The sequence below is a fragment of the Stegostoma tigrinum genome, chromosome 26 (assembly GCF_030684315.1).
Source record: "Stegostoma tigrinum isolate sSteTig4 chromosome 26, sSteTig4.hap1, whole genome shotgun sequence".
Taxonomy (NCBI): domain Eukaryota; kingdom Metazoa; phylum Chordata; class Chondrichthyes; order Orectolobiformes; family Stegostomatidae; genus Stegostoma; species Stegostoma tigrinum.
In genome coordinates, this window is record NC_081379.1 from 15,656,269 (window position 1) to 15,670,857 (window position 14,589).

General features: G+C 45.3%; 1 protein-coding gene across 1 annotated transcript in view; it reads right to left on the bottom strand.

Moving 5' to 3' along the window:
* Positions 1-14,589, bottom strand: part of LOC125464303 (uncharacterized) — a 108,644-nt gene that overhangs the window by 37,896 nt on the left and 56,159 nt on the right. Inside the window, exons 23-28 of the mRNA XM_059655180.1 lie at positions 12,723-12,987; positions 11,491-11,762; positions 7,271-7,443; positions 4,719-4,772; positions 4,447-4,523; positions 2,516-2,612 (exon numbers count right to left, since the gene is read on the bottom strand). Coding sequence (XP_059511163.1) covers positions 2,516-2,612; positions 4,447-4,523; positions 4,719-4,772; positions 7,271-7,443; positions 11,491-11,762; positions 12,723-12,987 — 938 coding nt within the window. The remainder of the gene's footprint in view (positions 1-2,515; positions 2,613-4,446; positions 4,524-4,718; positions 4,773-7,270; positions 7,444-11,490; positions 11,763-12,722; positions 12,988-14,589) is intronic.

The following is a 14,589-nucleotide window of genomic DNA, read 5'->3' on the forward strand; positions in this document are numbered from 1 at the left end:
CTATTTAAGATGAGTGCACACTTGATCACAGAAACCAATCCTCCATCCACAGACTCTGTTTACATGTCTCATTGCCACGGGAAGGTGGCCAACATCACATGTTGGTAATGACCTCCTACAACCTCTTCCATCAGGCAGAAGGCACAGAAGCCTGAACACATGCACAAACAGGTTCAGGAACAGCTTCTTTCTGGCCATCATCAGACTGTTGAATGGACTGTAGCTTCAAATAATGTAACCTTTATGCCTCTAAATATTTTTGATCTGTACATCTTTTGCTTGCTGAGATCTGCCTGTAAACAAAGATTTTCACTATATTTCAGTACATATGACAATGAATCAATCACATCCCTGCCAGGTCTGACTGTGCTTGGCCCAAACAAATGCTGCAGTCTCATCATCCACCAAGAAATCCACAAGATCTGCTCACATTGTCCTCTTTTGTCCTTGCATTGGATTGACATGTGATCTCTGTTCAGTATTTCTCCACAAAGGTAAGCAGACAAACTGTCCTCGTCAGGGCTAAACAGAAAGCAAGCACTTGGAATTAGGTACATATGACCACTCGCAACTTCAATATTTTCCATTGTTTTTCCCAACAACCAGGTATTTTGAAATTGCAATGCAACAACCTGTTGCCACACTGCAAGAAGTTAGGGAGGTGAGTGATGGTGGGCTGATAGCAGCTCTCAGTAAAGCTGTGGAACATAGAGCACCACATTGACAAGTCTATCTCTGTCTGAAGTCCGTGTGGAGAAGCTGCATGAAAAAGCAAAAAATCTGAAGGAACCTTGCAATACCAGCCAAAGTGCTTGAAAGGTGCAGACAGGTATTAAATGCCTCATTTACATACTCAAGTAACAGAACGATCCCTGACTCACCGCAAATTGTGGCTATTACGGCGTCAGTTTTATATCATGCATTGTTGGGTGAAATTAGTCATTTTTGTTTCCATCTCCCATTCAGAAAATGGGCACTGTAAAAGCAATTTCCACCTCATCGTTGCTCAGTTGGTTGTTCAGCAAGGAATTAACTTACAAAATTAAAACAAAAATGTATTTTAGAGACCCTGAGTGCTCATCAATTAGATGCAACCTTTTCTACTGAGAAGATTCAACAAGTTCAAGTAAACTGAGATGGTCACTCGAAGGCACAAAGATTTACGGATAAAATCCCATATCCTCAATTAAAATGTAAAACCATGTTCAAACGTGTGCAGGTTAAAGGACTAACCTCCATTCAATTTGAATAGAGCTCCTCTTTACAGCATGGCGCCAGGGAATGCATATTTTATGACACTGGAGATTCACAATCTGATTCTAAGATGCATTGGCCACGCTGAAGGTGTACACAATCTCCCCTTCCTCTCAAGTCATTCCAACAATTTCAAGCAAAGCCAGTTTCCAGTAGAGGGGAGGCTAGATTGTTTGACTGTTAAAAATATGGGTACTTCTTTTATATGGCTTATGACACCAACCTTGCCTTTTAATGTACATTTAGCAGAGACTATTGGAGCTCCAAGAGAAACAGCACATATGTACATTCCTTCAAAGATTGAAAGAGGAAACCATCTTTTTGCGTGTCACAGTGCTCCCATATCTTTCAAACATTCACATTTGCCATGTTCCCCAATCACTCACCTCTTTGTACCAATGTTTTAGCAGGTGAATCAAGTTTGATTATTTCATTTCATTGCTTCACAAATTTCTTCTGAAGCTCAGTAGAACAGACTGAAAATTCACCACATGGATCGCCATATTCACTTACAAGTTCCAGTAGCTTGGAGATGGGCTTCATTTGGATCACATGATCCCTCTGTAAGAAATCTAAACATTTGAGCAACAGAAACTGCATCATTTGTGGTCATCTGTCATAAGCAGGGTGTGGTTACCCCATTACTCAAAGTCAAGTCATGTAATGTCATTCTTTTAGTTTACATTTGTTGTTTGACATTTTTTTATGTTTCATACACTTCTCATATCTCCTCATTCCAGAACCGCAATAAAGGTCTGCTGGTCATCATCTCCTATCCTCCATCTCTTGTATTAAAAGGGATCACCTTGACAGGGTGGATATGATGAAAATGGTGACCATTTGCACCATTTCCATGCAATGCCTCCACCAAAAATAATTTTTGTTTTCTTCTTACAGCTTTAAGTGGACCAACTGATCCACATCAGCCTGGTTCACTGACCAACCCGCCTAAACAACCCCCAGTTTCTACATCACGTTTCTCCACAAATGTAACACCTCAGCATTTATCTCCTCCTCTCTCACTGTCTAACACCTCAAAAAGTTTTCCCAGACATGGCTGCAATTTCCTTAACTGAACCTGCTATACCTGCTGTTTGTAGTCTGCTTTCCCTTACACTAGAGACTAAACACAGAATCGAAGACCACTTCAAACAGCTCAGTTCAGTTTGCCCCCATCAACCCAAGCCCATCATACGAATGGACAAATTAAAAGTCAGGAGCTTGCTTTGTTGGTCAATAAGATCATGGCTGATCTGATTACTCCGCATTCAGGTCTATCCCGGAGCACTTTCATTTGCTTGCTTATCAAGACTTTATCAACTTCTGTCTTTGGTGAAGACAGATCCAAAGACTGAAAACTTTTGAGAAAAAAGAAATTTTCATTATCTTTGTTCAGGGGTGGCCCCTTATTTTGAAACAATGGCCCTAGTTCTATATTCTTCCAGAAGAAGAAGCAAACCTTGTATATCCTCAGTGTCAAGATCACTCAGAATTTTGTGTTTCATTCATACCATCCACTTATTCTCCTAAACCTCAGCAGGTACAAGGCTAGCTTGTCCAACCTTTCCTCAGACAATAGGCTCACTCCAGGAACGGGTATAGGCAATCTCTTAACTGTTTCCAACATATTTACATCTTTCCATAAATAAAACTCCCAACACTTATCAATTTTAGTTGCAAAAACAGGAAGGCAGAATATTATCTCCATGGGTCCAAACTGAGTTTAGGAGTATGCGCAACAGGACCTGGACATCCTTGAACACAGTTGCTGAAAGTTAAGCATACAGGTGCAGCAGGCTGTAAACAGCTAATTGGTATGTTGACCTTCATAGCTAGAGGATTCAAGTATACAAGCAGGGATGACTTGGTGCAAATATACAGTGCCTTCATGAGACCACACCTGGAATATTGCGCACAATTCCTTATCTGAGGAAGGATATCCTTGCTATGTAGTGAGTGCAGCAAAGATTTATCAGACTAATTTCTGGAACAGCAGGACTGATGCTTAAGATTGAATCAGTAAGGATTATATGCGCTGAGTTCACAAAAATGAGGGAGTGATTTCATAAAAACCTTTGAAATTCCGACAGGACTGGACAGGGCAGATGCAGGAGAATGTTCCTGATAGAAAAGGAATCGAAAACCAGGAGTTGAATCTGCTACTACAAAAAGCAGTGAAGGATAAAACATAGTATGATTTTGAAAAGGAGTTGGAAATAGCAAAGGAAATGGGAACATAGCAAGAGCAGGAACAGACTATCGAGATGGATATTAGCTATGATCGTAGCAAGTGGCAGGACAGGTTCAATGGGCCAAAAGGCTTACTCCTGATCATGTCTTCTATGCTTCCAATGTATAAAGTGCTGCAGATTGTCACCAGTGTTCTGCGTAAATGGAACATAACCTCTTGTGGACCATAGTTAAAGTATAAACAAAAGAAAGAGGAATTCAGAATAACTTAAAAATTGGAAAACCTAACTCAATAATAGCTACAGTACCTATCACTAATCAACTGTTTCAATACAGTAACATTCCATAAATACACCCTTGGAAAAAAAAAGGTAAATTGAGACAGGTTCTTACAGGCAATTGCCCAGTCCAGGAGGAAACTACATCAAGAGGGATTTCAGAAAATGTAACTGCTAGGAATCATTTTATTGAAGCTTCAACTCTTCTGGGAACCAAACAGCTGACTGCTACAGCTAAAATATAGGTAGATAGTTTGATCTGTGAGGACTGGCCACTCCCCTCCCATTGTAACAACTATTTTAAAATAAAAACCTAAAGGCCTCCTCTAATTGTTGACTTTGGCCATGTCCCTTGGCCACTTTAGAACTGCTGCCTTTACAATCTCTCTTCAAAAAACCCAGGACAAAGAAACATTTTTAAAGTGACAGCATTGTCACACCTTCCTATTTTTGTATTCAATTTGTCTCATAATAAACAACAACATTCTGTTAGTTTTCCTAATTATTTGCTATAGCAACATACTAACCTTTTGATTCATGCAGTAGGAGACACCGATCCCTGTGGATCTACAGTCTCTCATCAAGTGCTTTGTTTTTTTTAATTCTTCCGGCCAAAACGGATTCCACATTTTCCTACATTACACTCCATTTTTCAGATCTCTGCCACTCACATAACTCATCTACATCACTTTGGTAGTTTCCACACCTCCTCTTCATAACTTACTTCCTACCTACATTTGGATTATCAACACATGCTGCAACTATATCTTTGGGCACTTTGTCTAAGTAATTTACATAAAACTGTGAACAATTGAACAGCAGCGCTACTCCTGTGACACAGCACTGATTATATCCTGCCATGCAGAAAACAGCCCATTTTAACCTACGCTGTTTCTTATTAGCTAGCCAGTCTTTGAACCATGTCAATATATTATTCTACACCGTGAGTTTTTATTATCCTTATTCTTGCATTTTAATTCTCCACCTTATACCTACCGTGACATCCATATGTGATGAAACAATGTGAATAAAATCACTCTTCCTGGCTTTCTAGAAGAGTAACAGACATTTCATAAAATAATCATAGATCACAGAATCCCTACAGTGTGAAAGCAGGTCATTTGGCCCACCCAGTCCACAAAGACCCTCCAAAGAGCATCCAATCCAGACCGACTCCCTACCTTATCCTTACATTTCCCATCCTACACACTATGGGCAATTTGGCATAGCCAATCCACCTAACCTACACATGTTTGGACTGTGGGACGAAACCAGAGGACTCAGAGGAAACCCATGCCGACACAGGGAGAATGTGCAAACTCCACACAGACAGTCACTTGAGGTGGGAATCGAACTCGTGTCCATGGTGTTGTGAGGCAGCAGTGCTAACCACGGAGCTTCAAAATAACACTGACATAAATTCTTACTGAATGCATCAAAGGCTGGCAAAACATCAAAATTCACATTGCTCGACTTTTCCCTTGATTTTACTGCAAAGCTCAAAAACTTGAGGGATGTTGCTGTTCTGTGAGAAAATCATGCTAATATCAATGATTTTGTAGGCAATGCTTAAAGCACATGGTTGCAGTATTTCCTGAATTTCTTCTAGAATTTCCTGCTTTGTGTTTCTCTGCTCCTGAAAACTCTGGAAACAGCTGACAACAAGATCTGCATCTGAACCTTTCTTTAAAGCTGTTCCTTTGCCTGAAGACCCTCCATGTGAAGGAAGAACAGTCAATTATTCAGGAATAGTTCAACAACAGTGAATTGACCCATTCATTAATATTGTAAAGATCAGTCTTCAAGAGCGATCGAGGCACTGCAGGCTATCTATACCATTGTGCTTGGGGCTGAATTCACACTAGCACAATTTTTGCTGCTATTACCATGAGATATTTTTCCTCTTGTCCTCTTTTTGTGAAGGTGCCATCACCTTGATAAGTCACAGCACCACAAGGACTCTGCAATTTGAACACCTAGGTCTGTAATTGACAGAGTGGTGGTTGTCAAGAACAATATTTAGGGCAATTCTTGGCAAAGCCGATGGCAAATCAGAAATTAATTTGAAACGTGAACTCTCGATACCTGTCATGGTGACCTTTTCCAATGTGAGCAGGTTTGAATAATTTTAAAAGTCATTTAGTACCATTTTGCTGCAATTTGTTTTTCTCCTCCTGTTGAACCCAAGTTAAGATAACATCCTCGCTTGGTTGAAACTTTGGCCTCCATCCAAACGTCAGGGTCGGAGGCAGTTTCAAAATAGCCAGCAGCCAGCTTCCAAGCAACATTCCCATGAGGCAGTCAGTCAGTTAGGCACAGTGAGTGCTTTGTTAACAAGAGTATTATGGCTGGGACTTGCCTGGCCGTTTTCAATTTCCTGAGGTGAGTGTGGAAAGTTCAATTTCTTAGAGGTGGGAGCCCAGTGCTCTGTGCAGGGCCAAGAGCCCTCTCTACATCCTGTGCATGAATGCAGCCAAGGAGAGAAACCTATTTCTAATCTCCCCTCACAATCTATCCCCCACCTCCGCTTCCCTGCCAACACCACCCAACAAATAGGGCGGCACAGTGGCTCAATGGTTAACAGTGCTGCCTCACAGCGCCAGGGACCTGAGTTCAATTCCGGACTTGGGTGACTAGCTGTGTGGAGTTTGCACATTCTCCCCGTGTCTGCATGGGTTTCCTTCGGGTGCTCTGGCTTCCTCCCACAGTCTAAAGATGTGCAGGCTAGGTGGACTGCCCACACTAACTTGCCCATTGTGCCCAGAGATGTTTAGGTTAGACAAGGGAAATGCAGGGGTGGGGGAATGAGTCTGGGTCCACTGCTCTTCAGAAGGGCGGTGTGGACTTGTTGGGCCGAATGGCCTGTTTCCACCCTGTATGGTTTCTTTGATTCTTTGAACCAACATCTCCCACCCACCACATTAATATCCTTATCATGGAAACCCAATTCAATTTAAAAGTTTAGAAATCAGTTTGTTAAGACTTTGTTGAGAGACCACCACCATGCTGATTTGGTCTCAGTGATTTACCAATTCCTGAAAGATCAGCTGAAGACAGTGATTTAAAGTAAATCTTCCCTTCAGCAGATATACATTGAAAGCTGTACAGACTTAAAACAAGTAGGCTTTTCAGTCTGACTTGCCCAACAATGCGCAACTGTGCAAGGACACATCTACTTCACTTAAATGCAGAAAATCCCCAAGAAATATTGACAATCTCATCTATTGCATTCATTTAAATTGAAGTCACAGAGACCCCAGAATTTCCTTTGGAACTCTGTCACACATCAAGTTCTGGCCATTTGGACAGAGGTAGGATGACACAAAAAACTGGAAAGTTATATGGAAAAACTCACAACTACATCAAAATATAAAGCTTCATTCTGAAACATGTATAAATTTCAGAGTACTGTAAATAGTCATCATTGTAAACACTATTTATTCTGCATGCTGTGTTAGAAACAAAACAGCTTACTTTAGGGTCTGATCATATTGATCCCAGGTTGTTTGATGAAACATCGTTTTCTTGAATATTCAGATTGTATTTACTGTATTTCTTAGTTCTAAGTTAAATCGACTCAGCTCCAGATTTTGTTTCTTGAAGTCAACCAGCCTCCTCGGTTTAGTTCTGTATAAATCCATCCTTTCAGCTTTCAGACAAAGAGATATAATCACAGCTCCATATAAATCAGCTGCAAACACCGGAGGTGGGAACCCAACGACTGTCAGAGGACACAGTACACAGCGCAGAACTATGTGTCCTCTCTATGTCCCCGTGCATGACTGCAGCCAAGCAGCAAAAAAAAACCCAATGACCAACCTCTGCCCTGCACTCACGAATATCCTCATAGAAGAGTCCCAATTATTTCTGTACCTTTCATTTCAATTTAACACTATTACCGGCCATTGCAATGCTGATTTGCTCTCTCAGTTACTGCAACTATGCTACTCTCAAGCTGAAAATCTTGTGGTTAGGCTTTCAACTTTGTAGCCTTCCCACTGTTCTTAATAGGACAGGCAACCTGTCACCATTCCGATTCAGGGAGATAATCAAAAATGTTAAGAACCTAAATTAACCCCATTCATCTCCAACCCACAGCTACTCCTCATGGCAGATGAAGCAAGGACGTATGAAGGCTGTTTTGTCATTTTAAAAATGCAAACTATTTCTGATTTGAGAAACAGAATTACAACACTTTACAATTTAATTTTGAATGAAGAACGCCTGAACATAATGACTTAAAAGAAACAGATTTAAAGTAAAAAAAACCAAAAAGGAAATTGCTGGAAAAAATTAGCAGATCTGGCAGCATCTGTGGAGGGAGCGCAGCATGTTTCGGGTCCAGTGACTCTTTTCAGATTCAAAGTAAAACCTTCCCTTTAGCAGATCTCCATCAAAAATCGCACAGGCTTTACTTCAGGCAAAATATCCACATTTTGCTTAAATATTGCTGGGTATTTGTGGCAGTATAGGGACATATTTATTTCATTTAATGGCAGACAATCTCACCTAATCCCATTCATTTAATTGAAGTTGTGGAGGCAAATATCTCCCCTGAAACTCCATTCCACATCAACTTTCCACATGTTGTAGAGAACGCGAGACAACACAGAAAACAGGAAACGTAATGTTGAAAAATTCATATGCACATTAAAAAAGACTTAATTCTTAAGTTCTGAATACTGTAAACTTTATTTTTTTGTAAACATTATTAATTCTGCATGCAGCATTAAAAAATCAAAATCGCTTACTTTAACGGCTCTGATAACTTTGAACTCAGGTTGATGGATAAAACATTGATTCCTTAATAAATAAGATATTCTACGCACTGCGTTTTTCACGTCCTCAAAAAATTTAGTCGGCCTTAGAATTTGTTTAATGAAATCATCCAGTTGAGACGGTTCAATCCTATATAAATCCATCCTCCCAAGTTTCACATCAAACCTTTGAAATTCCCGCCAACCTCTCTCCTCCAGATCCATCTAGAATCCCGGCCCCGGGAAAATACCGGAGATAATAGGAACTGCAGATGCTGGAGAATCCAAGATAATAGTGTGGAGCTGGATGAACACAGCAGGCCAAGCAGCATCTCAGGAGCACAAAAGCTGACGTTTCGGGCCTAGACCCTTCATCAGAGAGGGGGATGGGGAGAGGGTTCTGAAATAAATAGGGAGAGAGGGGGAGGCGGACCGAAGATGGAGAGAAAAGAAGATAGGTGGAGAGGAGAGTATAGGTGGGGAGGTAGGGAGGGGATAGGTCAGTTCAGGCAAGACGGACAGGTCAAGGAGGCGGGATGAGGTGGTGGGTAGGAAATGGAGGTGCAGCTTCAGGTGGGAGGAGGGGATAGGTGAGAGGAAGAACAGGTTAGGGAGGGGGCGACTGAGCTGGGCTGGTTTTGGGATGCAGTGGGGGGAGGGGAAGAACTGGGCTGGCTTTGGGATGCAGTGGGGGAAGGGGAGATTTTGAAGCTGGTGAAGTCCACATTGATACCATTGGGCTGCAGGGTTCCCAAGCGGCAAATGAGTTGCTGTTCCTGCAACCTTCGGGTGGCATCATTGTGGCACTGCAGGAGGCCCATGATGAACATGTCGTCTAAGGAATGGGAGGGGGAGTTAAAATGGTTCGCCACTGGGAGGTGCAGTTGTTTATTGCAAACCGAGGAGAGGTGTTCTGCAAAGTGGTCCCCAAGCCTCCGCTTGGTTTCCCCAAATGTAGAGGCAGCCACACCGGGTACAGTGGGTACAGTATACCACATTGCCAGATGTGCAGGTGAACATCTGCTTAATGCGGAAAGTCATCTTAGGGCCTGGGATGGGGGTGAGGGAGGAGGTGTGGGGGCAAGTGTAGCATTTCCTGTGGTTGTAGGGGAAGGTGCCGGGTGCAGTGGGGTTGGAGGGCAGTGTGGAGCGAACAAGGGAGTCACAGAGAGAGTGGTTTCTCCAGAAGGCAGACAAAAGTGGGGATGGAAAAATGTCTTGGGTGGTGGGGTCGGATTGTAGATGGCGGAAGTGTTGGAGGATGATGCGTTGTATCCGGAGGTTGGTGAGGTGGTGTGTGAGGACAAGGGGGATCCTCTTAGGGCGGTTGTTGCGGGGGTGAGGTGTGAGGGATGTGTTGCAGGAAATGCGGGAGGCGCGGTCAAGGGCGTTCTCGACCACTGCGGGGGGAAAGTTGCGGTCCTTGAAGAATGTGGAACATCTGGGATGTGCGGAAGTGGAATGCCTCATTCTGGGAGCAGATGCGGCGGAGGCGAAGGAATTGGGAATAGGGGATGGAATCTTTGCAGGAGGATGGGTGGGAGTAGGTGTATTCTAGGTAGCTGTGGGAGTCAGTGGGCTTGAAATGGACATCAGTTTCTAGCTGTTTACCTGAGATGGAGACAGAGAGGCCCAAGAAGGTGAGGGATGTGTTGGAGATGGCCCAGGTGAACTTGAGGTTGGGGTGGAGGGTGTTGGTGAAGTGGATGAACTGTTCGAGCTCCTCTTGGGAGCAAGAGGCGGTGCCGATACAGTCATCAATGTAACGGAGGAAGAGGTGGGGTATGGGGCCTGTGTAGGTGCGGAAGAGGGACTGTTCCACATAACCTGCAAAGAAGCAGGCATAGCTTGGGCCCATGTGGTACCCATGGCCACCCCCTCTGTCTGTAGGAAGTGGGAGGAAGTGAAAGAAAAGTTGTTGAGGGTGAGGACGAGTTCGGCTCGGCGGATGAGGGTGTCGGTGGAAGGTGACTGGTCGGGCCTGCAAGAAGAAGCAGAGGGCTTTGAGGCCATCTGCTTGAGCAATACAGGTGTACAGGGACTCGACATCCATGGTGAAAATGAGGTGTTGGCGGCCAGGGAATTGGAAGTTCTGGAGGAGGTGGAGTGCGTGGATGGTGTCACAGACGTAGGTAGGGAGTTCCTGGACCAAGGGGGAGAAAATGGAGTCCAAATAGGTGGAGATGAGTTCAGTGGGGCAGGAGCAGGCTGGGACAATAGGTCGACCAGGGCAGGTGAGTTTGTGGATTTTGGGAAGGTGATAGAAATGGGCCATGTGGGGTTGGGGAACAATAAGGTTGGAGTCTGTGGTTGGGAGATCCCCTGAGGTGATGAGGTTATGGATGCTGTTGGAGATGATGGTTTGGTGCTCGGGGGTGGGGTCATGATTAAGGGGGAGGTAGGAGGAGGTGTCGGAGAGTTGGCATCTGGCCTCGGCAATGTAGAGGTCAGTGCGCCATACTACCACTGCGCCACCCTTGTCTGTGGGTTTGATGGTGAGGTTGGGGTTGGAGTGGAGGGAGTGGAGGGCTGCCCGTTCTGCGGGGGAGACGTTCGAGTGGGTGAGAGGGGTGGAGAGGTTGAGACGGTTGATGTCTCGACGGCAGTTGGAGATGAAGAGGTTGAGGGAGGGTACGAGGCCCGGGGGTGGTGCCCAGGGGAAGGACTTATGTTGGAGGCAGGGGAATGGGTCGGTGGAGGGAGGGTTGGGCTCCCAGTTAAAGAAGTAAGCTTGGATGCGAAGGCAGTGGAAAAACTGCTCGATATCCGAATGTGACTGGTATTCATTGATGTGTGGGTGGAGGGGGACAAAGGTGAGCCCCTTGCTGAAGACTGACCGTTCGTCCTCAGTCAGTGGAAGGTCTGCAGGGATGGTGAAGATTTGGCAGGGCTCAGTGTTTTCTTTTCTTTTTTTCTTTTTTAGTCTTTTCTAGGGTTGCTGGCTGTGGAGGCTGTGGGCAGGGTTCAGTCGGCGTCGACTGTGGGTGGGGTTCTGTCAGCGGTTGGAGTGCCGCTGTCTTCGGCGGTGGGTGGAGTTCTGTCAGCAGTGGGCAGAGTTGCCACAGCGGTGGGAGGAGCGGGGTGGGCGGTGGCAGCAGTGGTGAGGGTGATGTGTTTGGTGTTAGTTCTGGAAGTGGAGGCGGTGACTGCAGCAGCGGTCATGTTCGCGGTCCTGGAAGTGGTGTGCCCGGCGATGGCAGATGTGATGTCATCGGTGGGTTCACCGGCCGTGTCCTCATGGTCAATGGCGGCAGGTACATGGTGGGGGAGGTGCAGGGACAGGCTGGAGATTTGGGAGGTGGCGGAATCCTTTTTAAGGTGGCAGGAGCCAGTGAGTTTGTGGTACTTACGATTTGTGGTGTCCAGTAAAGCTGAGTAGAGCTGGGTGTTCAGTCTGTGGATCCTGCGGAGGATAAAAAACAGGAGAGGTCCTTTGCAGGTCTGGGAGAGGGAGGCTCTGAGCTGGGGCAGGCTGGATTGCGGTGCCTGGAGATGCTGGCACATGGCTGCAAGTGTCTGTTTCAGGACTCGCAGGGAGAAACGTTGCTGAAGGGTCTCAATGTTCTGGATGTAGAGGTGGTCACGGTTGGGACCAAATTGGGAAGGCTTGAATGTAGACTGTAGTCCATTGGGGATGATCCGGTTCCATCGGCAGGTGCTGAGGAAGGTGATGTGGCTGTGGTACCTGGTTTGCTTTAGGACATGGTCGAGCAGTTTCAAGGCTGAAGAGATTACAAGCGAGTTGCGGTGGGAGAGAGATTCCCTGAGGTTGGTCCAGAGGGAGGAGGGTAACTTCTTCAGGTTAGGCATCCCTGGAAGAGGCTTCGTAGTGAGGTTAAAATAGTATCAGAGATAATGGGAACTGCAGATGCTGGAGAATCCGAGATAACAAAGTGTGAGGCTGGATGAACACAACAGGCCAAGCAGCATCTTAGGAGCACCAAAGCTGACGTTTCGAGCCTAGACCCTTCATCAGAGAAGGGCATGGGGAGAGGGTTCTGGAATAAATAGGGAGGGGGAGGTGGACCGAAGATGGATAGAGGAGAAGATAGGTGGAGAGGAGAGAGTAGGTGGGGAGGGGGGGGGATGGGTCAGTCCAGGGAGGATGGACAGGTCAAGGAGGTGGGATGAGGTTAGTAGGTAGGAAATGGAGGTGCAGCTTGAGGTGGGAGGAGGGGATAGGTTTTGTGCTCCTGAGACGCTGCTTGGCCTGCTATGTTCATCCAGCTTCACACTTCGTTACCCGGGAAAATACCGGTCATCATAATACGCATGCCAGGGTGACGCCCCAAAGACCTCCGTCCCCGCCCCCTGTGTGCGTCTCAGCCCGAAACCGATTGGCGCCGTCAATCCTACAGGCACGTGACCCCGCGCATGGGCACAGAGCTCCGCCCACAAGTACCCGGCCCCATCTCCGAGCTCTGCTGAGCTTACCCTGGATGCAGGGCATCTGATCTGTTCCGATCTTTCAGGATCTGTGGCTTGTTTGGTGGGACAGACTTTGCGTGCTAATGATCGAAGAGGCGTTTTGTTGAACCTCCTTTGTCTTGTGCTCACCAAGACCATTTATAAGAATGCCACAGTGAAGGAAAATCAAGTTAAGAACAGAAAGCGTTGCTGATGGTGTAAATCGGAAACAAAAACAGAAGTTGCTGGAAAAGCTCAACAGGTCTAACAGCATCTGTGCTGAGAAATCAGAATTAACGTTTCGGGTCAAATGACACTTGCACAGAACTGATGATAGCTAGGAACAGGTTTTTATGCAGACCTTAGGGTAGGGAACGGGGTAAGGAGTAAATGTCAGGTGGACATAAAGCTCAAAGAAGTTTGAGAGAGAGTATTTGAGTGTGAAATGAACTTCCTGAGGAAATGATGGATGTGGGTACAGTTACAATGTTTAAAAGACATTTAGACAAAGACATGAATCGGAAAGATTTGGAGGGTTATGGGCCAGGTGTAGGCTGGTGAAACTAGTTTAGTTTGGGATTATGTTCAGCATGGATTGATTTGATCAAAGGGTCTGTTTTCATACTTTATGACTCTATAACAAGTGGACAGAAAAGGAATGCATGACAATCACCCTAAGAGGATTAATAGCTACAGATGGTGACAATAGTGGCTAACAATGGTGTAACAGCAGATCTTGTGAACAACAAGGTCTGGTGTGTGGGTTTAGGGTAAGGACAGGGGAGAAGGTGCTTCAAGCCCTAAAATTGTTGAACTTGACATTGAGATAGAAAACGGTAGAGTTTATAAGTAGAAAATGAGGTGCTTCCTCAGCTAGTGCTGAGCTTTGTTGGAGCATTGCATCAAGCCTGGGACAGCGATGTTGGCCAGAGAACAAAGTGGTGTTTTGAAGTGACAGGCTCAGAGACTTTTCTGTAGACAGAACATATGTGCTGTGTGAAGTAGTCACCCAGTCTACACTTCATTTCCGCAATGGAGAGGTGACCACATTGTGAGCAACGAATGCAGTAGATAGACTGAAGTGCAGGTAACTAGCTGCTTCACCTGAAAGGAATGTTTCGGCCCTTGCATGCTGAGGGGATTAAGAAGAAAATGGGAGGATGTTACATCTTCTTTAGTTGCAGGGGATGGTGCATGTGGCTTTGGAAGTGTGAAGGAGAAGTTAACCAGGGTGTCCCAGAGGGAATGGTCCTTGCAAAAAGCTGACAAAGGAGGGGATGGGAATGTGTATCTCACGGTGCCTTCCCATTGGAGGTGGTGGAAAAAGCAGCAAATGATCCTCTGGATGTGGATGCTGGTGGGATGATAGATGAAGACAAGAGGACTCTATCCCTGCTGAGGGAGGGAAGAAATAGGTTAAGGGGCTGAAGTGTGGGAGGTGGAACCAACCCAGCTGAAGGCCTTGTCACTAACGGTGCTGGGGAATCCTCAGTCAAGGAAGAAGATGGATATTTTGTAGGCTCCCTTGTTGAAGTTGGCATCATCAGAACAAATGTGATGAAGACAGAAAAACTGGGAGAATGGAATAGAGACTCTCCAGGAAACAAGGTGTGAGAATTTATAGTCAAGATAACTGTGGGATTCAGTCGGTTTTTGGTGGATATTGATGGCTGGCCTATTCCCAGAAATGGAAAGAAAGATGT